Below are 26,313 nucleotides of genomic sequence, written 5' to 3' on the forward strand. Positions count from 1 at the left end.
GTGCTGGGGCCAAAGGGTTGACCATCACACTTAAGACACAAGGTGTTACTGACAGGATGTCACGATTTGGCATTTCCGTGTCACAGGACGCGCGCTCTCTGATGGCCAACACGGACCACGCGCACGGCGAGGTATTTATTGCGAGTCATCAGCGTGAGGCGTCAGGCATTTGGGGCTGGATTTCAACAGGGAACAAACAGCGCGAGTCAACAACGCACCATCATGATCAACGGATCTCAAGGCAGGGCAGTACAACGTGCCATGCCTCACAGCATGACGTCACGGTGACAGCATGATGTCGTAGTGGCCATGAGAGGATGTTCCCGCCCTTTTTAACTGTCACTCCCCCGCGATCCCTCGGCTTAGCTCCTCCCCTTCGCGCATGCGCAGCGCAGAGACGCCAACTCCTCTGCCGGGGGGGTAGGCGGAGCCGCAGCCGGCGCGCGCCTGAGGACGTGGCGCTTTCCAGCCAATGGCAGTGGGGAGTGGCCGGCGTGCGCTGAGTTCGCCGTGGGCGGGGCTGCAGGAGCGAGGTGGGAGGGACACAGAACGCTTCGCAGCCAATCAGAGCTCCGTGCGTGGCGGCGGCGGAGAAATGCTCGGCGTTTGATTGGGCGCGGCGCGGGGGGCGGTGCTACTTCCGGTGGCGGGCAGGAAGTCGGGTGGCAGAGGCGCTGGAAGCGGCGGCGGGGAAGGTAATGGGGTTGGCGTGGTCATGATGGGGTAGCCTTCCCGCACACTCCACCCCCTGCTCGGGCCATGGGTGTTATTGAGAACTTAGTGGTCAGTCATTAACGGCTCGTTAGCTAATTGCTAGCCTAAGCGAGGCCGGAGACCGCTTTTTTGGGGGCTGCTTGGGGCTCCCTGGCCTCCAGCACCGGGGTGAGGGGCGCTGGGTTGGGGTGGGCTGTTGATGTCTTACAAATCATGGTACGAAAAAGATTGTGAACCATTAAATATTTCTATAAAACCTGCAGCTTTTAATTTAATGTTAAAAAATGCACAGGGAGGGCAACCCATCCATAACTTAAGAGGATTTGGGACTTGTAGTAGAGGTGACCTCTTCTATTAGACCAACAAGGTTTTTTTTTTTATTTTTTTGCAAAGAAGATTATTTCATTGCAAGCTTTTGGGCATGTGCACCCTTTGTTGGGCATTGGAGAAAAGATAGCAGAAATTCTCCTGGGTAGAAAAGAAAGTTCATATTTCATGGGGTTTCACACCAGAGTTGATAGATTTAATTATTTAGGAGCAGTTATTTTCGTATCGGTGTTTATACGTGGCACTAATGTTTCTGTTCTCTCTCTCCTCCCTTGCTGTGGACAGCATTTATTTAAGTGGCAGATGACACAAGGTTGAAGTTGCCAAGGGCTTTGGTTATTAATAAAGTGTCATTTGTAGGTTTGGCCTCAGAGCAGTGGTTGAGAAAAGCCAGCTCCACAAAGAGCACATCCGTCTGGGTGCTCACATGCTGCTTCTCACGGGATGTTTGGCCCAAATGCTGACGGTGATGTACCCCACCATACCTAGGCTCCTGGTGGCCCAGGGTGAACTTTTAGTATTGAGCTCCCCTTTGCCAGAGATAATTATGTTAATAATCAAAAACTTACCATTTTTGGGCCTACTGTCTCTCCAGGTCTTGGGTGGCTGCCCAGTTTGCTGGCCCTGGTGATGCAAGAGCTGTGTAACTGTGGGTGTGTTGCACTAGGTGCATTGTGAGCGGGAGGTTGACCTGTGAATCAGCCCCAGAGACACTGAGGGGATGTCTGCCTCTGGAAAAAAAATCCATCTGCTTGCACAGATTTCTTAATCAATAAGTCAGGATTTCTTATTGCTCCCTACATCTGAACAGAAGAAGGTGGCAGCCTTTCGGGCTCTCCATTTCTTTTTGTGTAGGTGATTAGACTATTTCTCAGGCAGTCTGAATTGCCATAGTGAATTTTTTACCAGTTACTTGTATTGGTGCTTAATAAAACTAGGCAAAGCTTAGGGACTGAAGCTGGGTAGTGCTCTCATAAGTTCCTTTTAAATGATTTTCTCTGGTGTTTCATGTCTCCAGGGGCCCGTGAGCTGATGTATAAACTACATCATGAGATGGAAAGTGAATTGTGAAACTGCCATCCATATAAAGCAGGCAGTTGGCTACAGCATATGGTTTTCTGCACTTCTCACAATTTCCGTGCCTCTCGTGGAGGGTTTGTTCCATACAATTCTGCTGGCCGACCCCAGACATCCCCGGTGACCCTTGTCATAATGTTGAGCTTTTGAAATGGAAGCATTTTCCAAGCCAAAAATCTTTTAATTGACTGGAAGGGTCATCTGAGCACTGAGCATTTCTTGTCCTCTGCTGCCAGCTGAGAATGCAGCCGTCCAGACTTGCAGCCAGAATTGCTGTGTGCTTTTTATATTTGTTAACGTGATAAGGCAGATCCTCAGGGCACTGGGGAATATTGTTGTGGCTGTACCATGAGGATCATTATCAGTGTAATTAAAGACCAAGTTGAGTACAGTGTCAGGATGTCATTTGCCTTGTGTGCAAGATCAGGTAGACTCCGAGATGTCAACTTTTTATCTTTCAGAAGTTTGGAAGAATGAGTCAGTTGGTGACCTGTCGCATTTTGGCAAGATGAAACTGGTATTTGCAAAAACAAACAATTACAAAGGTCAGAATTCAGCGGGTGGATTCTCCTGTGATCCTGTTGTCACAAATTGATGTTTCTTAACTCCATGCCACTAATTATTGCTTCTTTTTTGGTGGTGAACCACACCATAATTTGCTAGGTGGCTTTGTGGACTGGACTGCTGTTGGTTGTATACATACTGTTAGTGGTTTCTGGCTTAATTATCATGATTTGGTGACAGCATATTACAGCCTCGGGGAGATAAATGTCTTCCTGTTGGTTTGTTACAGAGTCCTTAGGTTTTGCTTCCCCCCCTCCCATTCTCTTTGTAATAACTCTGAATAAAAATGTCTTGTCTTGTTCTTTCCTTGCCATGATGAATTAGAACAAGATTTCTAATAGTGAGCATTATATTTGAATCCTGGGTCCATGATTGGCTAGGTTGGAGACAACTACTATGAAATGAACATCTGAACAGAAGAAGGTGGCAGCCTTTCGGGCTTAAATCACAAGTTAGGAGCCTGTTAACAGAACTCTGATTCTGAACATGTTTAGGATCCAGACCCAGCATGGATAAAACTGGCATATAATGCTGCATCATACTAGAAGAATAGTTGGACATATGCCTATCTTTTAGGATTTGTTTTAACAGTTACTTTTTGCCATGTGACCAGGATCCGTTTCTTGCAACATGACCAGTGTTGAGTTTGGCAGGTACTAGTGGCACCTAGTGCATCTGTATTAAGATGTACCAAAATGTATTAGTTTCTTGAAGCATCCTGAGTGCGTGTCTGCGGGGCACTTCTAAAGCAATTGGAATTGGTGCCGTGACTATTCAACAGGTGTTAAGAACATAGCGTCTGCATTGGAAGTAGGTGTACACATGATTTGGGCACATTTGGAGCAGCAAAATACTCATGTTTGTGTCATTGTAAAAAGATCTAGGGAAAGTGTTACAAAGTAATTGAAAACAGAGGTATAGTATGGACAGACCTCAAAGGGGTTACCCTCCAAGTGAATACAGTGCTCCCAGGAGGGTATAGCAGAAGAGGTGAGGGAGAAGGGTTAAAATGGACTAGGGGGTAGATATATTTCTATAGAAGTAACAGAAAGAAAGAGTAGGACAGCTTATTTAGAGTAGATGGATAAGAGAGGGTGGCTGAATATAAAAATAGAAGTAACAAACCATGTAGAGAAAGTAATTTGGGTGTTCCCATTTAACCTTTCTCATAATAGAAGACCTCGGAGCATGTAAGTGAATTAAGAAGCAGCCAATATAAACCTGATAAAAGAATATCTGCTATAATGCAGTGCTTAATTAAGCTGTGGTATGACATGAACCACAAATACTGCAGTCAGCAGCTTAGTGGTAAGATTAGATGCTTGTCTAAATATCCACAGTCATGCTAAGTAGTATAAATAATTCTAAAAGAGATCCTTGAACTTCAGGAATTAATCCAACTTCTAATTGCTTGGAGTTTGGAAAAAACTGCTTTCTTGGATTGTTGTTAAACTATTTGAGTATTTATACTTTTCTCTGACCCATTTGCTCTGGCAATTCCCATGTTTGTAAATTATTTTAAATGTAAAGCATTATAGGTGTTAAATGATTTTCATAATTATTGTAATGGATTGAGCACTGTACAGGGAACTAGCATTTCAGTTCTGTTTCCAGCTTAATTCAGGACTTGCAAAATCAAACTGGGGAAGTCCTTCATCTCTTGCCTTAGTGTGCCCATCTGTAAAATCGGCTTATTGACAAACTGCTGAGAAGCCTGAATTGATGTCTGTAAAGCAATTCAGACTTTGCAGCACTTTTTGCCTAATATGGTGGTGGTGACTACCCTCCTTAATGATATCAGCATTTCAGAAGCTGTGCTGCAGTACTTCAATCGCCACAGTATTCCAGACTTAAAGGGGAAAAAAATCAAATGCAATGGTATGAGAGTCTGGAAAGTCATGTTAGCAGTGTTTAGTTCCTCTTTAGAGAAGCTGTGCTTTTGCATAGACTAGATGGATGCCTGAATGCTTATGCAATTAACAAGTTCCAGCTTTCGGGTGATATGTATTTTTATATTGCAGAAGCCAGCTGAGATCGCCAAACATTCCTGGAGGCTTTCCAGACAGTGTTCCTTTCCAAATACTCCAGCATTCAGCTTTGAAAAAAATCCCTTGACATACCAACAACTCTGAAGCTTTGTCTTGCATATGGACAGGCAATTAATTTAACCATGTATATTTAAACTCATATTTTCATCAGAGGTAGTCTTCATACTATTTAGTTATCATAAGGTAGACCCACCAGAAATCCCTGTCAGGTTTGGAGCTTCTCTGTGTTGAGCCCTCTGTTGACATGAGTCCCTGTTTTAAATAAGCTTATGATCTAAATATGACTAGATGTGACAGGTGGTGGGATGGGGAACTTGGATTTATTTATTTATTTTTTAAAAATACAAGTGCACAAGAGAGAAATCGCTGCCACTGTCATTGTCATGCTTGATCTTTTTTCTTTAGCCACAATGGAGAAATGCCTCTGCTTCTTGTTTTCCCTTCAGGTTAGTGAAGCATAGTCAGATTGAATCCATCTGCTATGCAAGGACTCAATTCTTTCTTTTTGCAAAGCAGACATAAAGCAGCCAAACTAGGCATTAGACTCTTATAGGAAATAGGAATTGCTGTAGTGGTTTTGACCATTGGCTTGTTTAGTCATGTAATGCATCTTGATGTGCAAGAGGAAATGTGAGAAATTCCACATTGAACAGTTCCAGAATAAAGAGCTGATTCCTTCTAGTACCAGTCCCTCTGTGCTAGATCCTCAAAGGGATGTAGCCACCTGACCCCCACAGTTGACTCTACAGTCCTGAGTTGGGGATCTGCATTCCTTATAGAAAATATTGAGACCATTAGGCAAGCACAAGCAGGATTTGCAACAAGCCTCACACTGAGCAGGGGCAGAGGAGGAAGGAAATGCTGCAAGGGGATTTCAGATATTCCTTTCCTCTTCCTGCAGCTGTGAGATGAGATCAACAGACCAAAGCCTTGTCTGAAATTAGGTGCCTAAATTGTCTCTTTGGATACAGGTGATGGGCTTACTCTATCTTTTAACATGGCTACCAGAGGAGATGTTACTGCCCTCTTTATATAAACCATTCAGAACAAGGGTAGGCAACCCCTGACTCAGGTGCCAGTGCATGGCATGCAAAGGCATTTTGCTTGGTATGTGCACTTCTGGGGCAGATGGTGGGATAGGGGCTGGGGCTGCAATGCCACAACAAGGATTGGGCCCCTCACGGCTCTCCCACTGTCTGCCCCTTGGGCACCAACATCGTACAAGTCAAGGGTGCATGTGTTTTTGGTACTCTGACCAAAAATGTTGCTGACCCTTGGCTTAGAAGTTAAAGCGCTCGCAGAGGGCTTGGGGCATCTGGGTTTAATATCTTCCTCAGCCTGAGGGGGCTCGGACCCACTCTCCTGCATCCCAGAAAACAGTCCTATTAATTAATAACCAAGCAAGAGGCTAGTTTGGGAGCTCTCTTCCTGCTGAGCTCAAGATTTGTGGGTTAGAAAGAGCAAAAGTTGGCATAGCTATAGCTCGGTGATTAAGGAGCAACTTGGAGCAGGGTTGCCTCCTTTCTCATTCAGGCAGGTTTAGGTCTGAGATTGGCAGAGCTGAGCTGCTTGGTGTTTGGATGGGGGTGGTCCTGGGCATGTGCAGTAACAGAATCCTTTAGGTGCCTAAAGGATTAGGCAGGGTCTTGCAGATCTTTGTCTTGCAGGTATGCCACTTCTGGTACTTCAGCCCTTCCGCAAATCTGGCCATTAATGTTTGACTTGTGGGCTTGAGGCATGTGCATTTAAAATCTGCTGGTCTTTTTCCTGTGAAACCAAACAGGATGTTTTCCTCCTTTCTGTGTGTCTTAACACGTGAATCCTGCCAACTTCCTTGTGGCAAGGAGATGTGTAAGTACACTAGGGAGAGCTTTGTGCAGACTGTTCTCTTGTTCATCCATAAAATGGTTAAATTGGAGCTGCTGCCTTCCTGTCCATGCTGTACGTAAGGGACTTTATATGGAAGTCTCTTGAGGCTACTTATCTCTGACTATCTGCACATCTCCTGCATCTCTTCATGGACAGGAACCAGAGACTGACTCCATGTTCCACATGAGGAATATGTTGTAATAAGTAATACCTTCATAACTTACAAATGCAGCATGCTTGTCGATTTGTGGGAGTGAGGATAGTGCAGATTTCCCAAAACCAGTAGCTCCAGGTCTGGTTCTTGGAAGATGTGTAGAATAGTGCTCTTTGTCATTTGGATTTGTTCCTTTTGTTTTCACTTCATTTCATATCCTCTGGGTGTGAATATTAGTTACTATGGCAGGATTATATTCCTCTGATCTTTTCTGTCATCATAACCTTTCATTTGATGCTGCTGCTTTAGAGATCTGCTGCTTTGAATGTGGCATTGCATTTCATCCTGACAACATCAAATGATTCATATGGCAAATAGACTGTACAAATAAGTCCTTTGACTATTACAAAGTTTTTAATTATTCCTTGCTTTGCAAACCTACATATTCCTAAACAAATATACAGTGAGGTGGTTATGCTCCATTAAGACCAAAGAAACCCTGTGACATTACAAGAAGACTCAAGTAATTGTTTAACTTTGCCTTCTTGGTTCACTTGCCATGGCTAGTTTTTCCACCGCTTCAATTTCCATGGAGTAGAGCTTATGGTTTTTAAAAGCATTTTATGCAGGATTTTATTTTTTATGTAAATTTGCCTTTGCTTTCATTTTTTCTGGTTTATGGGAGAATAAGGACTTGAATATCAGAGATGAGTTCATGTATTGGTGTTTCTGAATATGATCTTGACTAAATAAATGAAGCCATAGCAAGAAATGTTTGTGGAAGAGAGGAGACGCTATCTTACCTGGCAATTCTCAACTGGTTTTTTGCTCATGAGTCCATTTTAGTCTCTTTTTTTTTTTTTGGTGGGGGTGATGGGAGAAAGATAAAAGGGAGCTGTATGAAGAGTATTTAAATGCAAATTTTAGCATTTGGGGATCATGTAACTAACCCCCCTGAGTTCAAAATAAACAGCGTAGAGTCACTTTCTAATGCATTTGCATTAGATTTGTTGGGGCAGTGACAAGTAGGGCTATTGTTGCTGTAAAAGCTAAACATTATTGCTTAATCTAATAAGTCAAGCTGGAATCATGGTACCATGCTGAGTTGAACATTAGAGTTAAGTGAGCATTTCCACAGTTCTGGAGGCACTCGTCTTTCTTACTGCGGTCTATGCACATAATCAACCGATTGCTGTAGTATCCAAGTGCTGCTAACCTCTACCCCTTCTGAGCTGATCACAATATTTGTTTGAGTTATTTCCGGCGATCAGCCCCAAACTAAACTTTGGTGCAGTTAAGTAGTTTCTAGGTCTCAGTGGTGAAAATCCAGAAGACTCTGGGAGCAGAAAGTATTGTGTGTAGTATGCAAACTAGCTTCACTTAAGGTGCTTGCACAGAACGCTTCCATTTGCACCTGGAAACCAGTAAAATCAGTTGCATAGATTTGGTAAATTAAACACACTAATTACAGCTAATCAAGTTAAAAGCTATGTGGAGAAACTAGTTTGGTGGCCTGCTTATAGGTCAAAGAAGAGTCTCACTGAAGGCAGATCTGTGGAGTGTGATTGGCTCCCCTTGTAGGCTGTGGTGATTGCTTATATTGGGTGGGTTGGTCAGACCAATTTCAGGGTTATATAATGAGGTCCCTCCCTTCACTGTTGAACTGGAAAAGAATAGATAGGCTCCCTGAAAACCTAACCAGCTCTTCTCTTAATATCCCAAAGGTTCATCAGAATCGTCATGAGTTTTCCTCAGTTTCTCGTGTACCTGTCCCTTTGTCTGGTTTGCATCTTAAGCAAGCCCACTGAGAAGAAGGACCGGGTTCACCACGACCCCCAGCTTAGCGACAAGGTCCATGATGATGCCCAGAATTTTGACTATGACCATGATGCTTTCCTTGGTGCTGATGAAGCCAAGACCTTTGACCAGCTGACTCCAGAGGAAAGCAAGGAGAGACTTGGGTAAGGAAACAATGTGAAGTAAAGATCTCATTAAGGACAAGAACTTATTTTTTACTCTTGTGGCCTCTTCCAAAACTGTGATCTTGTTCTTTAAAATGAAATCCTGGAGCTTGGGTATGTTGTTTCTTGCATAGGAGACAGCCATTTGGCACAAATGTGCTAAACCTACATCTTTTAAAATGTTGCTCGTGAGGCAGCAGTAGCTGAAATATCTTCCATAGGACAAATGCCAACTGAAGTTGCACCACTTTTCTGCAGCTTTTTGCATCTTGGATATGGAGATGCTGCCTGGGGAGATGAGGGTCTTGCGCAGCATGGCTCTTGCTGGTTACATCAAGCTAAAGCATTGTATGCCTAGCCTTGTAATTTCTGAGTGCCTCATAACCTGCCAGTAAGCACTGTCTAAATCAGCAGACACATCACTTGCCATTTGAACATTTAAATTGTACTAACTGTAACTAGCTTCTGGCAAGCTGTCATTTGAATGAAGTTTGGCTTCTGGCTTAAAGGAAACTAAAACTTTCTGGCATCACTTGGCTTTTTTGGCTATGCTGCTGCTTCTCAATTTGAAGGCTGCTAACTGTTCCACAAAGAATGTATCCAGGACACAAGCTAGTGAGACTAATGCCTTTTTAAATTATTTTTTGTTTTATTTCTTTCTTTCTCACTGATTATCATAGATGACATCTGAGTAGGACCTTTAGAAGGAGCTGGGGCACAGCAGTGTCCCAAGCATCAAAGAGCTGCAGCTGTCACCACTCACTTTTAAATTTAGCTTTACTTTGTGAAGCTTAGTCCTAATTTCTTGTGAAAGATTTTGTAGAAGGGTCATTTTGTGAGGCCTCTTCTTTTGTAGCTCTTCTGCGCACAGGCTTCCTGCTTTGCCAGATCATGTCTCTTATAAAACAGTCCTTTATCAAAGTGATGTTTTATAATCTGTTGTAATTATAGAAATGTAGGGCTAGAAGGGACCAGATCTTCTGCCTGGAGGCAGGATCTTCCCTATCCAAACTACCCCTTCCAAGTCTTTGTCTAACCTATTTCTAAAGCCATACAAATGACCCTGTAGCACAGCTACAAGATGCGTTGTCCCAAAACACCAATAAATGCTATTGTGGCATTAGCACTAGCATTGCAATCTAAACTTCCTTTTGTCTTTTATTCTTTACTTTGTGCTTTTCTGTCAGGTTAGTAAGTAAATGTACCAGTTTTTACTATGAATGTGGCTGGTTTTGATTCCTGCATTGTGATTGTATGGGGGTGCTCTGAGAACAGATAATGCAATACTCTGTCCTCGGATGCTTTTTGACATAAAACAGGACAGCTGGCTTCAGAGACATTTCAGGTGCTGGTGTGTATCTTTTGCTTAGGACATAAATGGAACATGCAGGGCGCAAAGATTCAGTGGGAAACCCTTGAATGCAAATGTCTAAAGGCTTACTTTTAAAAAGAGCTCAGTCTTTTCTAGCAGACTTTGCAAAACCTTTCTTTCTTTTGTTGTAGAAAGCCAAATTTCTAGCATAAACTTACCTGAGTGCCTCTTCAGGGGAATACTCATTGCATTTATTTTCACTGATGCCAGCTAAAACCCAGTCACTTGTTCTATGAAATTTCTTGTTTCAAATGCCAGTTTTCAAGCATTTAGCTGTTGCTCATGCCTTATTTACCTTTATCTGTTGCTCCATGCACTAGATAGGAGTTCCATGAAGAGTCTGGAAGACGGGAACTTAATTATTATCATACTGCATGAGACCAATAGCCTGTGTTGTCTTGTGCACTGTCCTCGATGTTGACTGGTACCAGATGGTCATAGGAAAGCTTTCTAGAAATGGCCACCTCGGTATTAACCCATCAGTTGAGGAAATCTCTTCTAACACAGAGGTCCAGTTTAAAGCCACTGTCTCAGGTGCTTGTCCCAGCTCAGGAAAGCTGGCTTAGAAAGCTGTTGAAGGAGCTGCTGCTTGCTTAAATCAACACACTGCTTCCCTGTTGCACAGCAGCCTAGGAAGGAAAAAAATGTTGGAAATGAAGCCTGTATGTCTTCCTGCACCAGCTCACTCTCTTTGTAATTTTTCAGGGTGCTTGGCTTCTGGTGCCGATGCCAAGCTGACAGCCTGTAACATCTTATCAGAAAGAAGGTGGTTGTCAGTGCTTATATAACAGTGTATTTTGGGCTGTCAGCTTTAAAATGAAACTAGCACTTTTTTTTGTTTTGTTTTTATGAAGGCAGTGGCCCACTGAGAAACATCAGGAGGCTGCTAAACATGAGCGCGTGCAGGAGGGAGTTGCAGCTTAGAAACCTGGTTGGAGCCTGCAGAGGGGGGTGCATAATCCTGCCTGCCAGGGCTGCTCTCCAGGCTTCATCCTCACTTTATCTTAATGTTACACCTCTGCTAAGTTATCTTCTGGAAAGCACTGGAAGTGGAAAGAGGGCCAGATTGAAATTTCCTTTCTGAGAAGATATCAGGCTGTTTCCACCCACCCTTTCTAGGACACTCTACCTGTTTTATGTTGCAGTGGCACTTTTCTCTTAAGTTCTTGAATCTGAATTGGTTTAATGTTTTTCATGAATTTCATGCTTGGTCATTGGTAATGAAATGCACCTTCTATAAAAATAAAAGGAAGTATTTCCAGGCCTCTGCTACTGAGAGATTCTTGTCCCAAAGCTTTTGCAGCAATGCTTTGCGCTGCTGTGCAGAGCCACTGCTTTTAGGGTTATCTTTCATGACCGATTGCAGTGGTATTCAGCCTGTGAGTAGAGCTTCTTGTGGCCTGCCATGCTCTTACAGACTGAGCAGATCTGCTTTGGAATGGTTTGTCTTGCTTTGCGTGGTCTGAATGTGACTGCAGTCCTGGACTGGGCAACACTTTCCTAAGTTACCTGAAGCATGAGGCAAAGAATGCTATGTGAACAAGATCCTGCAGACTGCTACCTTTCCTGGTAGGCAGAACATTAGCTAGTGGGAGAGAGAAGTGTGTGTGCCAAACCCAGCTGCAAACTACACAAAATAACTGCAGCATAATGTCCTGACAGCTGTGATACTTACCATTAAGCACCAGTTTGCCTTGATTTGCTGATACAAAGCTCTGCCTGTAAGAGCTAATCTTGCGCTTAACAAAGTAATTGGGAAGGCACCACTGGGATCAGGCCCTTTGTGCACTCTCTTGCCAAGTGGTTATGGAAGTAACAGTCATGCATAATGCGGAGGATGAGATGTTGCTTCACCTCAGAAGATCGTGTCCCTAGATGTGTAGAATGGAGGGGGGGCAAGTCTACCGTTTAGGGGGTATCCTCTTTCATCTGTAAAACATTTCATGTTGTATGATTGATTAATATTCAGTTCTGCATCTTTTGAGGAGGAGTAATTGGTTCCCTGTGACTTCAGTCCTCAGGTGTCAGTTCCCATTATAAATGTTTCAGCGTCTCATTGTCCTTCACAGCAATGCCAGCATTCGAGCCTGTTAGGTGTTTGCAAGATGAGTGATGATAGTTCCACTTGTAGAAAGTGGAGTTAACGCAGTGCTTTCTGGCTGGGCCCTCTAGATTTCGGCACGAATGAAGATAAGAGTTTAGTTATAATATTGTACAAGAAATTTGTGAGAGGTGACATTTAAATAAAGGAATATATAGAAACTTAAATTAATTCTGTTTGAAATGCCTAGTTTTAATGCAAATGTAATTTTAAAAATACTTTTAAGAGTCAAAATAAATTGAAATCATTGGCCTAAATTTTAATCTTCTGAAGCTGCAACAAGTAAAACTGAAGATGAGCAGGAATATTTTTCTGTATTTCTAGTTTTGTTTGACAGTGATTCCTGCATGTCATTTTCCTTCTTGCTGCTCGTCTCTTTTCCCCCCCCCCTTTGCTTTAATAACCTTGTTAGTCATACTTGTACTTCTGTAGGAAGTCTTGTTTTCAAAATTCTGTACAAACATCAATCTGCCAAGATCTGGAAATAAATATCTTTACACTCCTTCACTTGGGTTTTCATAGCCACCATTTAAAAAAGTACAGTCTCAGATTTGTGCTTAATAAACCACACATCTCTAATCTCTTGCTTTGTAGATTGGTGAGCATCACACTTGGATGTTTTGATCTGTGATATCAGTGTGCTAGCATTTCATCATTCTGTTCCGGTAGGATCTCTAACACCTTTGCTTGGCTTCGGCATGGAAACAGGCTGGGGTTGCACAGCTTGGTTTTTGTATTTCTTTACTAGTGCTGTCTTTTTTTTTTTTAACATAGAAGTCTGATTCGCAAACTAAAGTAGCAGTAAAATGCAGAGCTGGACTTCTCTGAGAGCTATTGGAGGATGTTGTATTTTTAAGACTCATTTTGTGAAGAATACAAAAACTGGGCAGCCTTGGAGTGAACAAGTCAGCGTTCTAGTAACCTGATGCACTAAGGCAACATTGCTGTCTCCATTTTTGCATTGCATTTGGGGAATAGGGGGGAATAATCCTATCTAAAACCGTGATTAGCCTGATTGGTTTAGAGTGGTGTTAGGTTGAATAGCAGTTTTTGGCAGTTTGCAAAACTGAGATCCAGAACTGATTTGTTCACTCCTACAGAAAGGTGCAGTGTATCACCACTGAGAATGCACAGCTCTGCTGAGTAGAAATGGAGCCTTTATTTTTCTCTTAACCTTTGCTGGATTTTTCTGCATTTTCTACAGAAAGATTGTAAGTAAAATAGATGAAGACAAAGACGGGTTTGTAACTGTGGAAGAGCTCAAAGACTGGATTAAAATTGCACAAAAACGGTGGATTTACGAGGATGTAGAGCGCCAGTGGAAGGGGCACGACCTCAATGAGGACGGCCTCATTTCCTGGGAAGAGTATAAAAATGCCACCTACGGCTACATCTTAGGTAGGTTTCTGCTCTTGGAGTGAAAGTGTTGTGGAGCTGGCACTTGAAATTTGCTGTTTTGTCTTGTAGAATGATTGTAGGTAAAATAGACACGGATAAGGATGGGTTTGTGACGGAGGGGGAGCTGAAAGCCTGGATTAAGAAGGCCCAGAAGAAGTACGTGTATGACAATGTCGAACGCCAGTGGCAGGAGTTTGACATGAATCAAGATGGATTAATCTCCTGGGATGAGTACAGAAACGTGACATATGGCACTTACCTGGGTAAGGGGCAAGATGTCAAACCTGCAGATGTGGTGGGCTCTGATCAATAAAGCAGATGTGTTACGGACCTGAGAGTGCATGCTCTGGCCTGGAAGTCAGCAGGCAATGGAAACGCTGACTCCAGTCTGGCCAGATGCTTTCTTCAGTTGTGTGGCTAGCACCCCGTGCACATCCGCTAGCCAAATTTCTCTTCCTATGCAAGTTAATTGAAGGCAGTTTGTGTTGGTAAAAGGAAATTCTAAGAAAAAAAAATGGGAAAAGCATGAAGAAACTTAAAGGTGAAGCTTGTTTGAGGATTCAACTTTAACTCTGCTTTATTGATGCTTTCAACTTTAAATCTCAGTCCAAATTCAATCTGAGCAATCATCTTGGTGCTTTTAAATCAAGGTTGTTGGGATAACTGTTTAGCATTTCTTGTTTCATTTTCAGTATTTAAGCCACTGGGACTTTATAGTCCCTGCAACAGTATCTGGTGACTAGAAAGTCAGCTATGCTGTCGCAAGCCCCTGCTGTACTTGCTTACTTAAAGTGTGGGTAACTTGGCATTTTCAATATTGGCTACATTCCTGATTAATGAAATTTAACTTGTCCTTTTTTTTTTTATCTCCAAGTTTTTAAACATGCAGAAAGTGTGTTACCTCCTTTCTCCCTTCCAGTATCTACCCCTCTCTTTCAGTTCCCCCACTCTTTTGGCTGTGACCCTACAACACTTGCAGACTTCTTTATCAGTTTGCCAAGTAGCAGAGGGAGGCTAGCAGCAGCAACTGTTGGAAGCTATCATGTACTAGAGATCTGCAGAGGCTTGGGAGCTATAGGGTTAGATATGGGGAAGGTGTTCTGGGGCTGTTTTGAAGTAGAGGGTGACTGGCAGGAGCCTCTTACTAGCATTGTGAACATGCATGGGCTAATGAGGTAGGCTTTGCCAAGCGGTGTGACTGCTGCAGGGATTTTGTAACAAACGAAGCTTTCCACGTTCTTTCTGGGAGTATTGGGCACTACAGCCACAATCTTCTGGCAAAGCCACTTCCCCTGGGGAGATGTTTCTGCCACTCGGTCCTCTTGGGCAGTTTCAGCTGCCTGTTTTCTTTGAAAAAATACAGTGTGTTTAAAGCTTAAGAAAGCAGCCTTTGCTCTAGGGCTGGAAACCAAGTCCTACACCACTTGCTAGACAGGGTAAGTCCCAGACTTCTGTTGGGCTCCACAGCACTTCCTTTTGGTGCTGGAAGGTCTGAGGTAACTGATCTTGAAAGTTTGGCAGGGCTTCCTATAGAGGGAAGCTATTTCTACTCCTTTTGAAAGGCCCTCGTGGCTTCTGTTTGAAGTCTCTGCAGTTGGATGGTGATAGTTGACACCAGATCTGCAGATGTGGGACTGCAAAAAAATTATCCTCATGATGCAGTTCACTCCAAACAGTTCTCACTTGTCATGCATGTGGCACTGGGTCTTGAGAGCTCATGAACATTAACTTGAAATAAGCAACATACCTCTCAGTACCCCAGCCAAACTGATGCAACCATTACGTTGAATTGCATTGCTGTGTTCATTTTCATCTCCGCACCCTGGCATTTCCTTGCTAAGAGCTAATGATCTGATGCACTTAAAAATACTTCAGTCTCCTCTTGTTTTAGTGTTCCACTCCCTAGCAAAGCTATGTGTCCATGCATAACTTTTTTTACTGCCCACTGAGGTTAATCAGGAACTACTTCTTGCAGTGCACTTGTAGCCCAGAAGATTGTTCACTATTTGACAGTTTCTTCTTTCCTTGCTGACGTGGACAGAACTGGAAATTACTCTTAAACTTGTGAATCATGGCCAAAAAATGAACAGATGCTCTTCTCTAATTAAGAACATGCATCTGCCTTATGGGCATTGAGACACCATCCTCCTTTGCTGTAGCTCTTTTGGCTTATTGGTAGACTTTTGTATCCAGTATTTAAACAGTTTTAGATTTTCGTTGTTATTGTTTTCTCTAGGGGTAGAAACAGATGTTGCCAAATGAAGCATATCAGCTGTGCCCCAGTGTATCTATGCCCCATGTATCAAGGCCGCTTCATTGGGTGAAACGTACGTTGCCCATTGATCCTACAAGATGGGCAACTTATTCCCTGCTTGCAGAGAGATGCACCCTAGGGAACCTCCAGGGTGCATTTCATAGGAGGAAAGCTGGGCAGGTACTTCTGGGGCTGGAGGGGCTCAATCCTATGTGGGAACTCCCAGGGCATACAGGATCAGGAACATCTGTCCAAGCTGGCTGAAGAGCAGGGTAGCTTCATGCTGTTCAGACTTTCATATCAAAGCAAACAGATGCCTGCCACAATAAAAGTGGCAGTGACTATTACCACTTCTTGTCATGGCCACAAATCTGGGCTCTTGCACCATGACAAATGGTGTGGACATAACATTTCTTAGGCAGCACAAAGGCAATGCTTTATTTACACCCTAAGTGACCAGAATTTTGTAGTAAACTCTAATACAGAGCTGGTCAGCTCAATGCCCTGAATATAGATGCCTCCAAATATCCCATCTTTAGTGTATAACCCTTGAAGGCGAAGGGTATTTCTATGGGCCTACACTGAACACTGTTTCAGTGGCAAACAGGCCCAACCTCCTGTTGAATACAGGGTTTAGAGATGTCCTCTCTAAAGCTTGAGGCTTTTATTATACTTGCTAATGTTCAAGTTCTTTAATACTGGCAAATTCACTTTTTATAATTATAGAGTCACTAGCTTCCTGTATAGACTTCAAAACCCAGTACCTGCTCTTACTTGGTATGATCTCCATACATATTCATGTTAATATTTGGTGGGCCTACTTTCTGTTCCATCTCTAGATACTGTAAGCCCTGATGATACCATTGCTGTTGTCTGTCCTTCACCCCATACTTTCTCTCAAATAGTCTTTATAGGTACAGTTGAGCTGGCCAAATGAGCTTCTAAAGAGCAGTGGTGGATGGTGTCTCCGCAGTGTCAGCAGCACCACTAATTGACTTTTGTAGACGCACACATTGAATATTCTTTCATGCTTCTGCTATGGTTTTGCTTTGTGCGTGAACCAGTTATGTGAATGAAGCCAGCGACTGCAAAATGGCAAGACTTGCTTTGATTCCAAAAGTGAACTTAAACTTTTTCTTGCAACCATGCTAGAGAATGGTTATAGCAGTCTGAAAGTATTTCATTAAGCACTTTACTCCTAGCATGACCTGAGCAAGCACCAAGTATAGGACTACAGAACCAACTGATCATTTATTTTTTAGCTGCTGCTTTTTTCCTTGCACTAAATTATTTGGTGTGATACATTTTTTTTTTTCTATTGAGAGTTCCCCTTTCTCCTAAATTTATGAAGAAACTCATTTTTTAAACTGCCTTGTTCCTTCTACCTCACTCAGCAGCCACATAGCTTCACTTTTGTAACTCAGTGTGAATTGAACATGTTTGCACCCAGCTGTAGAAAATGGGGTCACTTGTACTTCCCTCCTGTGTATTTGGGCCACTATCAGGAGTATAGGACAACTCTTAAAGGACTGACCATTTGGAAGTAAAATGTCCAATAATCTAGTGCTTGGAGCTTTCCAGATCCTGTATCTTTTATGCAAGCATTCATGGCAGTAAAATACCATGTTTTGAGTGTAACTATTCAGTGTAGCATGTCATGCCCTTTTTTTAAAAAAAGGGAAATCCATGTGTAAGCCACGATCCTACCCTGTGGCTAAACTGACACGGGACTGTAGACCAGCTGTTCATATTTTAATGATACAGCATAATGTCTGTTCTCCTTAAGTGTTCACTGATAACTAAAATATACTGTTGTCAGCATCGCTTCCCTTGCAACATTCAAATTTTAATGAGGCTGAATTAAATTGGGTGTCTACAAACAGGAGAGTAGATTTAGATTGGACATCAGGAAGAAATTTTTTATGGTTGCCAGAATATGGAACAGATTTCCAAGGGAGGTAGTGCTTTCCCCTAACTTGGAGGTGTTCAAGAGGAGGTTAGACAAGCACCTGGCTGGGGTCACTTGACCCCAGCGCTCTTTCCTACCCAGAGCAGGGGGTCTGACTCAATGATCTAATAAGTCTCTTCCAACCCTAGAAATCTATGAAATTGAGTCACCATAACTTCAGGTACTCAAGTGCAGATGCAGGAGTAGCCAGATAGTTTTGTTTTACTATGAATATGGCCTGTTGGCAGGAGAACATTGTGCTGTTACGTTCTGTAATTCAGAAATGCCCACAATCTAGTCCACAACCTCTGATCTTCACTACAAAGAATAGAAAGCACATTGAGATGACGGGTTCAAGTACCTTGTTCCACCTTTGATCAAAGAGGTCTCGGCTCAGTAAGTCGAAGCATGTCATGTTTATGCTGCCCTCCTGTTTAAAGTTTGAAGCTGCTTGCAATCTTTTCTGCTTTGTGCAATGTAGGTGGAGTTTTTGGATTTGGATCAAGTGTTCACTGTGACCACTGATTCTGGGTTGTGAGGTTGGGCTCACCTGGCACAAGCTTTGTGAGTCTTGTGTACACAGTTGAGAGCAAAAGCATGGCACAGACTCTAAAGTTGGGGCAATTATCCTGTGAATGAGATCTGGCATCTGATACGGCTCTAACTCTTCTGTTCCTGCACAGATGACCCAGACCCCGATGATGGGTTTAACTATAAACAGATGATGACAAGGGATGAACGAAGGTTCAAAATGGCTGATAAGGATGGAGACTTGATTGCTACTAAGGAAGAATTTACTGCTTTTCTGCATCCAGAAGAATATGATTACATGAAAGATATAGTGGTACAGGTGAGAGTCCTGGCATCTGGCTGGTGACTGGAGAGGACAGTGCACTGAGTAACATGCGCAGCTGTTTTGCGGAGGCAGTTTGAGAGCCTGCTGATTAATGGCTAGAACATGCATCACTTCAGTTTAAACTTGTTCTTGGTCCTCATGTAGCACTGCTATGCACACTGCAAGGGCTGGGAGCTATTGACACAGTCTGAGTGCCAAGAAAGGTTCAAGGAGCCAGTCCCACCAAAATGAAATACAAACGGATTTAAATTTATAATAGTGAATGCAGCAACGAAATACAGAAAGGATCTACATGACAGACAAAGCACATCATTAAAACTTTAGAAAGTACATAACTAATTGATGAATAACAGTCTTACTGATGCTTGAAAGTAAAATTATCCTAAAGTTTTAAAAAGCCTTGAACAGGTGGCCAGCCTGTTAAGGGTAGGACCTTCCTAACAACTTAATTTTGAACTGTAGTTAGAAAACAGAGTACACTTAAAATTGGGCAGTTCAGCTAGAACCATTTCTCTTCAATCCTGAGCTAACATTTCAAGGCATACGTGATTATTTTATACTCTTGCTTGCTTAAAATATCAAGAAACTTAGTAAGGTAAAATATAAAAGTGTTTCTGATAGATGCTACTCTAATATTCATGTGCCTATTTTTATTCTTTATCTGTACTACAGCTTGCCTAAAATTAGCTGTATCTAATCACTAAGCGAGCTTTTTAAGTGGCCCATAGCACACAGCATTTTGGTTTAGTTCTTTTTCCATTCCATCTTTCTCCAAATCTCTGAAATAATTCACGCTTTTTGATACCTTTGGCCTCATTTCCTTTGCCTCCATCTCCTTCTAGCCAAGCTGTTAGTCTACAGGATGCTGAGGAAGGAATCCCCTCGGCTCATGCAGGAGGGAGCATCTTTTTAACCTCCAACTAAACCATTTTTTCCTTCCACCCCCCCCCCCGTAGGAGACCATGGAAGATATTGACAAGAATGGAGATGGTTTCATTGACTTGGAAGAGTACATTGGTAAGCAGCTCCTTAAGATCAGTTTCCTTGAAGTGAGCACCTGAGGCATCGTACACTTCTTTGCATGGTAAAAGGTTATTCCCAATGAAGCTTTTCTTAGAGCCTGCTATATAGTACTGCCAGTTCAGCCTAGAGCAGCTGTTCCCCTTTGCTTTTCTCCTCCAACCATCTGGGGCTTTATAATGTGTCATCCTCTCCACCCCAACATTGGAACTGAAACCAAGTGTTTTGCTCTTCATTTCTCAGGACATCCTTGTTCTCCTGGTGGGAATAAATAACAGCACAGCTGCCACACTAACTCTTACTTCCAGGCAGGGAAAGATTTCCCCACTTCTGTCCAGTGGAGAAAAAGACATCATACATTCTTCTATAAATATCTAAAAGGATGTTTTTAAAACTTCACTGTCTGGACTCTGCCTGAGAAACCAGGTGGCTACATGGACTTTAGCTGATGTTAGGAGAGAGTGCAGTTTCATAGTTGTGTGATGTCACCTGTTATGGGCAGATCTAGGATTTTGAAAAGGGACATGTAGCATAACACATTTTTCTCCAATTAAAGAAAAACTAAAAGCTTTACTAATATGCTAGGGGCTTGGGACTACATCACTCAGTTTAAAATTAAAGCCAAAACAAATATAAATTTAGTGCAATGTGCACTGATTTGCTAGATTAAATTTATAAAAACAGACTAGGCAAGAAAACTAGTCACAAGATATTTTTCCTTAGTCCTGTATTAATTATAGCTGAATGTACATCTCTTATTCAGATTCATAAAACAAACTCAAGTTGTCTTAAATGCCTCGACAGTACCTCCAGTACTTCACTATCAGTCATCTCTACATCTGAGTTTAGTATGACCATACCCGAGTTAAAGTTTTATCTAGAGTTAAAAAATAGTTTTCAGGGCTGTGAAATAGGAGACGGATGCTACCAGGAGTAGCTCACACAACAAAATTGGGTGGATTGAACAGTGGGACATCAAAGCTGTTTTAAAAAAAAAAAAAAAAAAGTGTCATAATCACCTGTGAATTAGAGCAGCAGGAGTTGGGAAGATTTATAATGAGGCACGAAGTCAATGGACACCCTCAGCTTCCTGAATAGGAATGCTGCTGGCTTTTCCAGGCAGTGGTTTTAAAGTTCGGACAGAGAAGGAATCAAGGGGGGGGGGTGTCACTGCACCACTGCATGACCTAGATCTGGCGCTGTTACTTAGGGTCTGTGTTCTCCTGTAAAGCATTTGCTGCAGGGTATGTAGCTCTTGATTAGTCAGAACTAGTGCTGAATGCTAGGATCTGCTGTTTCCATTGCTGCAGTTTCTTATTAAAGATGAGGCAGGAGCTTGCAGCTGCTCTTAGCTGAGTGACGTGCCCTTGCAGTTTGTTAGCAGCCCTGCCTTGGTGAGGCAAGTTCTTGGATAATACTTCTGGTGTCTTCCTGCAGGGGATATGTACAGTCATGATGGTGATGCTGATGAGCCCGAATGGGTGAAGACCGAGCGGGAGCAGTTTGTGGAGTTCCGAGACAAGAATCGGGATGGGAAGATGGACAAGGAAGAGACAAAAGACTGGATCCTGCCCTCGGACTATGATCATGCTGAGGCAGAAGCCCGGCATCTTGTCTATGAGTCGGATCAAAACAAGGTGAGAGGGGCTCCTACTGGTATCTGGTGCACCAAATTGACCTTTCCCAATGTGCTTAGTTTTTTTCTGGTAAGCATGAGTTAAAGCCTGCCTCGCTGTAGAGCCTTGCAACAGAGGAATGGCTCTCAACCATTTTGGACTCGAGGCACCCCTCAGAATGCCAGGTGTTGGCTTTTCTGTTGCAAAGAACTGAAAGACCAAAAAAGGTCTGAACGCTTTGAAGAACAGCATGGATTTCTATTTGAAATCTTTGGGTTTATTTTTTGAATCCTGTTGGCAAACCTAATATTGCCTCTGGGGGCCATGCAATATTAGTGCACTTTAGAGGATTTCAAGGCACCCCAGTATGTCACGGCATCCTGGTTGAGAAGCACTGTCTGAAAGGAAAGGCCTTTCACTGGGGTTGAGCAGGATTGCTAATGTGGCAGCTTCAGAATCAGAACTTCCTGAACCTCTGATTGCTGGAAGCTGCAGAGGGAGAGAACCAGGGTGGAAAAATTTGGGCCTACCCTGTTTGCCCTTGCCCTGTCGGCTGCTGCTGGGTCCTGTGGTCTGACCCGTACTTGTCAGTTCTATATGGAGGCACTTCCAGACAAATGACGGAAGGTGGGAACAAATAGCACTGTGACTCTGAGGTTGTATGTTGTCTCTTGCAGGATGGCAAACTCACCAAAGAAGAGATCGTTGACAAGTACGACTTATTTGTGGGGAGCCAGGCCACAGACTTTGGGGAGGCCTTAGTACGGCACGATGAGTTCTGAGGCCTGGACAGAGAAACCAATTTCTTCAAAGTAATTTATTTTTTACAGCATCTGGATTGACATGAGAAACGTTTTCGCTACTGAGACTGTTATTTCAGGCTAGGAGATGGGGGAAAAAAATCAATCCCGTCCTTTTTTTCCTTTTTTCCCAAAGGGATGGGGACTTTGGTATTCTGCAAACAACTCTAATGATGACACTTGGTGGTTGTTGTTTTTTTTGTTTTGTTTTTTGTTTTTTTAGACTTAGACTTTGTTTGATGTCTAACGAGCTCTGTTTATTTTTGTATTTGTTCTGGTTCCGTGTGAAATGAAGAATACATATCCTGAAATGTTTAGCTGTAGAGCAATGGTAGCTCCTTTACCCACTGCCCCACCACCCTCTATCCCCTTACCGTTGTATGTACTTAGCTACAGGATTTTTTTTTAAGCCAGAGAACAAGGCCAAAAAACAAAGAGGAGTGACACTAGTTTTGTCTGGGGGAGAAGGGCCTGAGTTCGGCTGATCCGAGGGCTGCAGCGGAAACTGGCTTGGAGCCCATAGCGTGCTTCCAACTAAGTACTTGGGACTCCCTTCAATACAAGAGATTCTCCCAGCGTCCTGTCTTGCTGTGCTTGGCCAGGCTTGCCCAATGGCTTCTCTTGTCTTTGGATGTGCCGTAGGACCTGGGGAGATGCTTGACTGTCCTTTGGACCACCTTTGCAAACAGTAAAGCAGTAGCTGCGAGGCAGTAGGGATTCTGATGCTACTCCATAAACCAGCACAGACCTCTTGAATGAGTGGCTAAAACCTAAGGTAGTTTGACTCCTAAAATATGTGAGAGGAGCTTCCTACGCAGAGGTACATGGTAGAGAGGGCGGTCTTGCAGATGCTGCTAGCATCCTTGGTGTGAGTCGTTTGCCCCTGGGAACCATCAGTGCTCTTTGTGTTACTCTCTCGATCCTTCTGGCTTCCCTGAACGTGGTCACAACCATGTGGCTGCACTTGGTTGCTCTGGATAAAGCAAGGAACTGATGTGATGTGTGAACCGTGCATGTTGCATTAAGGGAAGCAGTAAGAAAAGCAAGGAAATCTGCATAGGTCCCATAAGGAAGTAGCAAAGTGTCTGCCTGTGGCTTGCTCCATGGAGTTTGGGGGAAAGACGCCAGATGGTTTTCAGTTCTTGTGTAAACTGTTCACCTTCTGCAAATCATGCATCACTGAAGTGCCTTTACTTACCAGAAAAACAGGGCTGGGTTTTCCACATAGGAATCCCCTTGTAAAATGTGCTAAAAGAAGCTAAGAAAACAGCAAGGCTCCAGGAAAAGATGGAAAGAGAAGCTCCCCCTTGTGTGCTTCCTCCTAAGGAGCATGTAGACAGCAGCCTCTGATCTCCTTGAGGATTTCTAACCATGTGCTGCTTGCTTTGCTAGGGATATTCTCTCTTGCCTCAGAAATAAAACCACTTATTTCATAGCATGCTGAGGCATTGTCTCATGCTGCATTCCTCACCCATGGCGAACAGCGGTTAGAGCCAGCCACATAGGGGAGCATCGTGTGAAGTTTCGTTTGTCCTGTGCTGGTGGCTGTTACTCAGTGCCGATTTGCAGAAGTTGGTGAGTTGCTCGCACTTGTCGTGCATGGGGCATGGTGAAGGGGGTAGCTGCAAACTGAAATCCCTTCATTGCAGTGTCCTGCAAATGCTACAGGCCTCTAGGCCCTGGGCCATAATAAACATGGACTTTCTGTCCCCCTTCAGATTGGATTGGTCATTTAATAGATAAAAAGCTGAGACATTGTGTATACTTCTAGTATTTCATGTAACTTTCTAAAAATAACACTTTTTTAATATAACTTGAGAGAGCAAATCCAATAATCATCGTTGTATATGACGTGTATGGTTTCTGTGCCTTTGGTGTTCACCCCTGAAATGTGGACCTTACAGCTCCTGGATGTACTTCGTGGCTTTGGGCAGCCAGGAAAAGCCCTGGAGAAGGATAGTGGCCTGGGAAGGGGAGCCAGGTGGGGCTGTAGGATTGAGTAGGTAACAGCCTGAGCCTTTCACATCTAGAAAAATTTGAGCCTTCCTTCCAAAACAAAATCAGGTGCTTCCTGACTTCTTCCTCTCCCACCACATCCATGTAACCTGACCTAGGTGGCTGTCCCTACTTCAAATTGGCCAGGGCTTTAAAGCCAGCTGCCATACGTTGATGGAGAGCTGTCCAGAGGAGGCTCTCACAGCTTCCATCTGCGCTTTAATGTTCAGACAGATTTTTTTTTTTTAATGTATTTTGATGAACACTAAAATTTTCTCCCATCAGTGAAGGAAAACTGAACCCATAGCTGCAGCAGCAGGAAAGGTTTGCCCATTTCAGAGCTCTGCCACTGTGCAACTTATGTGTTCTCACTTGTACTGTATCTTATCCAAGCATATGTAAAGCTGGTGAAAAACAGATGGCACCCCAGCGGTGTTTGTTTCCATCAATACTAGTCTTCTAGGATTTTTTTTTTAATTATTATTATTATTATTATTATTTTTTTTTTTTTTAACAATGTAAACTGAGTTTTAGAGCAGCCTCAGATGGTACCTGAATGGTGGTCTCAATAAAACTGTTTGCATTCACTCCCGTTTGAACTGTCATCCCTTGGCTTCAGGGCCTGGGAAGGAGCATGAGTGTCTGTGCTGTAGAATCACAGAAAAGTGAGGTTGGGAGGGACCTCTGGACTTGGCATCTGGTCCAGCCTCTGTGTGAGGCAGGATTGTCTCTATTCTAATTGCCCTAAGCAAATTCTTCTCTAACCTATTAAAGTACATGGGAAGCCTGCCCCATAGCTAGAAAGCATAGCACCCAGACCTACCCAAACTATGTAAAGTGGAATGCCATGGCATTGACACGGGCATGGGCAGGACAGGGCTTTCTCGGCCCCGGGGGAGGCTCCTCCAGCCCCTGCCACTCCCTTCCACCAGCCTTGGAGCTAGCAGTGCAACCAAGGCAGGAGCAAAGGGCAGGAGAGATCTGTCACTGTCTTTCCAGGAGCCAGAGCTGCTGCTGCCACTAGGAGCTGAGCGAGAGCTGAGCTGGGGAGTCTTACCTGCAGGCAGTGAGCCCTGCCACTATCTGGGCACTTACATCTGTACAGGGCAAAGCAAGACCAACCTGGTGGCCTTTTACGATCAGGTCACCAAATCATTAGACGCAGGGGTTGCTGTGGATGTAGTCTTTTTGGACTTCCGGAAGGCTTTCGACACTGTCTCTCACCCTGTCCTCATCAAAAAGCTGGGAGACTGTGGTGTCGATGCCCACACGGTCAAATGGGTCGCCAACTGGTTGGAGGGCCGCACCCAGAGGGTGGTAGTGGATGGGTTCTTCTCGACCTGGAAGGATGTGGGCAGTGGGGTTCCGCAGGGCTCGGTCCTCGGGCCTGCACTGTTCAACATCTTCATCAGTGACTTGGATGAGGGGGTAGAAAGCACCCTGTTCAAGTTTGCTGATGACACTAAGATGTGGGGGGATGTGGGTGCACTAGAAGGGTGCAATAGGCTACAAGCTGACCTTGACAGGTTGCAACGGTGGGCGGATGAGAATAGGATGGGGTTTAACACTGATAAGTGCAAGGTGTTGCACATGGGGAGGAAGAACCGGCACCACACTTACAGGTTGGGGAACTCTCCTCTTGCCAGCACGGAGACGGAAAAGGATCTTGGAGTCGTCATTGACTCCACGATGAACATGGGCCGGCAGTGCGGGGAGGCAGTCAAGAAGGCCAATCGTACCCTATCATGCATCCACAGATGCATCTCGAGCAGGTCCAGGGAGGTGATCCTCCCCCTCTATGCGGCACTGGTCAGGCCGCAGCTGGAGTACTGCGTCCAGTTCTGGGCGCCACACTTCAAGAGGGATGTGGACAATATGGAAAGAGTTCAGAGGAGGGCCACTCGTATGATCAGGGGTCAGCAGGGCAGGCCTTATGAGGATAGGCTACGGGACCTGAACCTGTTTAGCCTCCACAAGAGAAGGTTAAGGGGGGACCTTGTGGCCTGCTACAAACTGGTCAGGGGGGATCAGCAGGTATTGGGGGAGTCCCTGTTCCCCCGTGCGCTGCCAGGAGTGACCAGGAATAACGGTCACAAACTGGCGGAGGGTAAGTTTAGATTAGATATTAGGAGGCGCTACTTCACAGTCAGGGTGGCTAGGGCCTGGAACCAGCTTCCAGGGGAAGTGGTGCAGGCTCCTAGCCTGGGGATTTTTAAAAGGAAGTTAGATGAGCACCTTG

General features: G+C 43.8%; 1 protein-coding gene across 3 annotated transcripts; it reads left to right on the forward strand.

The window, feature by feature from the left end:
* Nucleotides 1-543: 543 nt before the first annotated feature.
* CALU (calumenin) lies at nucleotides 544-24,661 on the forward strand. 3 transcript variants are annotated; one of them, XM_090041284.1, is made up of 8 exons: nucleotides 665-690; nucleotides 2,579-2,663; nucleotides 8,478-8,714; nucleotides 13,655-13,848; nucleotides 18,471-18,637; nucleotides 19,600-19,660; nucleotides 21,101-21,300; nucleotides 21,957-24,661. In XM_090041284.1, exons 3-8 carry the CDS (start codon nucleotides 8,494-8,496, stop codon nucleotides 22,059-22,061), a joined length of 948 nt encoding a protein of 315 aa, XP_089897410.1. In that variant the 5' UTR covers nucleotides 665-690; nucleotides 2,579-2,663; nucleotides 8,478-8,493; the 3' UTR covers nucleotides 22,062-24,661. The 3 variants fall into 3 exon arrangements, with proteins under 3 accessions (XP_089897411.1, XP_089897410.1, XP_089897409.1); XM_090041285.1 differs by lacking the exon at nucleotides 2,579-2,663 and having other exon boundaries at nucleotides 544-695; XM_090041283.1 differs by lacking the exons at nucleotides 665-690; nucleotides 2,579-2,663; nucleotides 13,655-13,848 and adding an exon at nucleotides 13,392-13,585.
* Nucleotides 24,662-26,313: the final 1,652 nt, after the last annotated feature.

Source organism: Crocodylus siamensis, chromosome 4 (genome assembly GCF_052110815.1).
Source record: "Crocodylus siamensis isolate JL-2025a chromosome 4, ASM5211081v1, whole genome shotgun sequence".
NCBI classification, from domain to species: domain Eukaryota; kingdom Metazoa; phylum Chordata; order Crocodylia; family Crocodylidae; genus Crocodylus; species Crocodylus siamensis.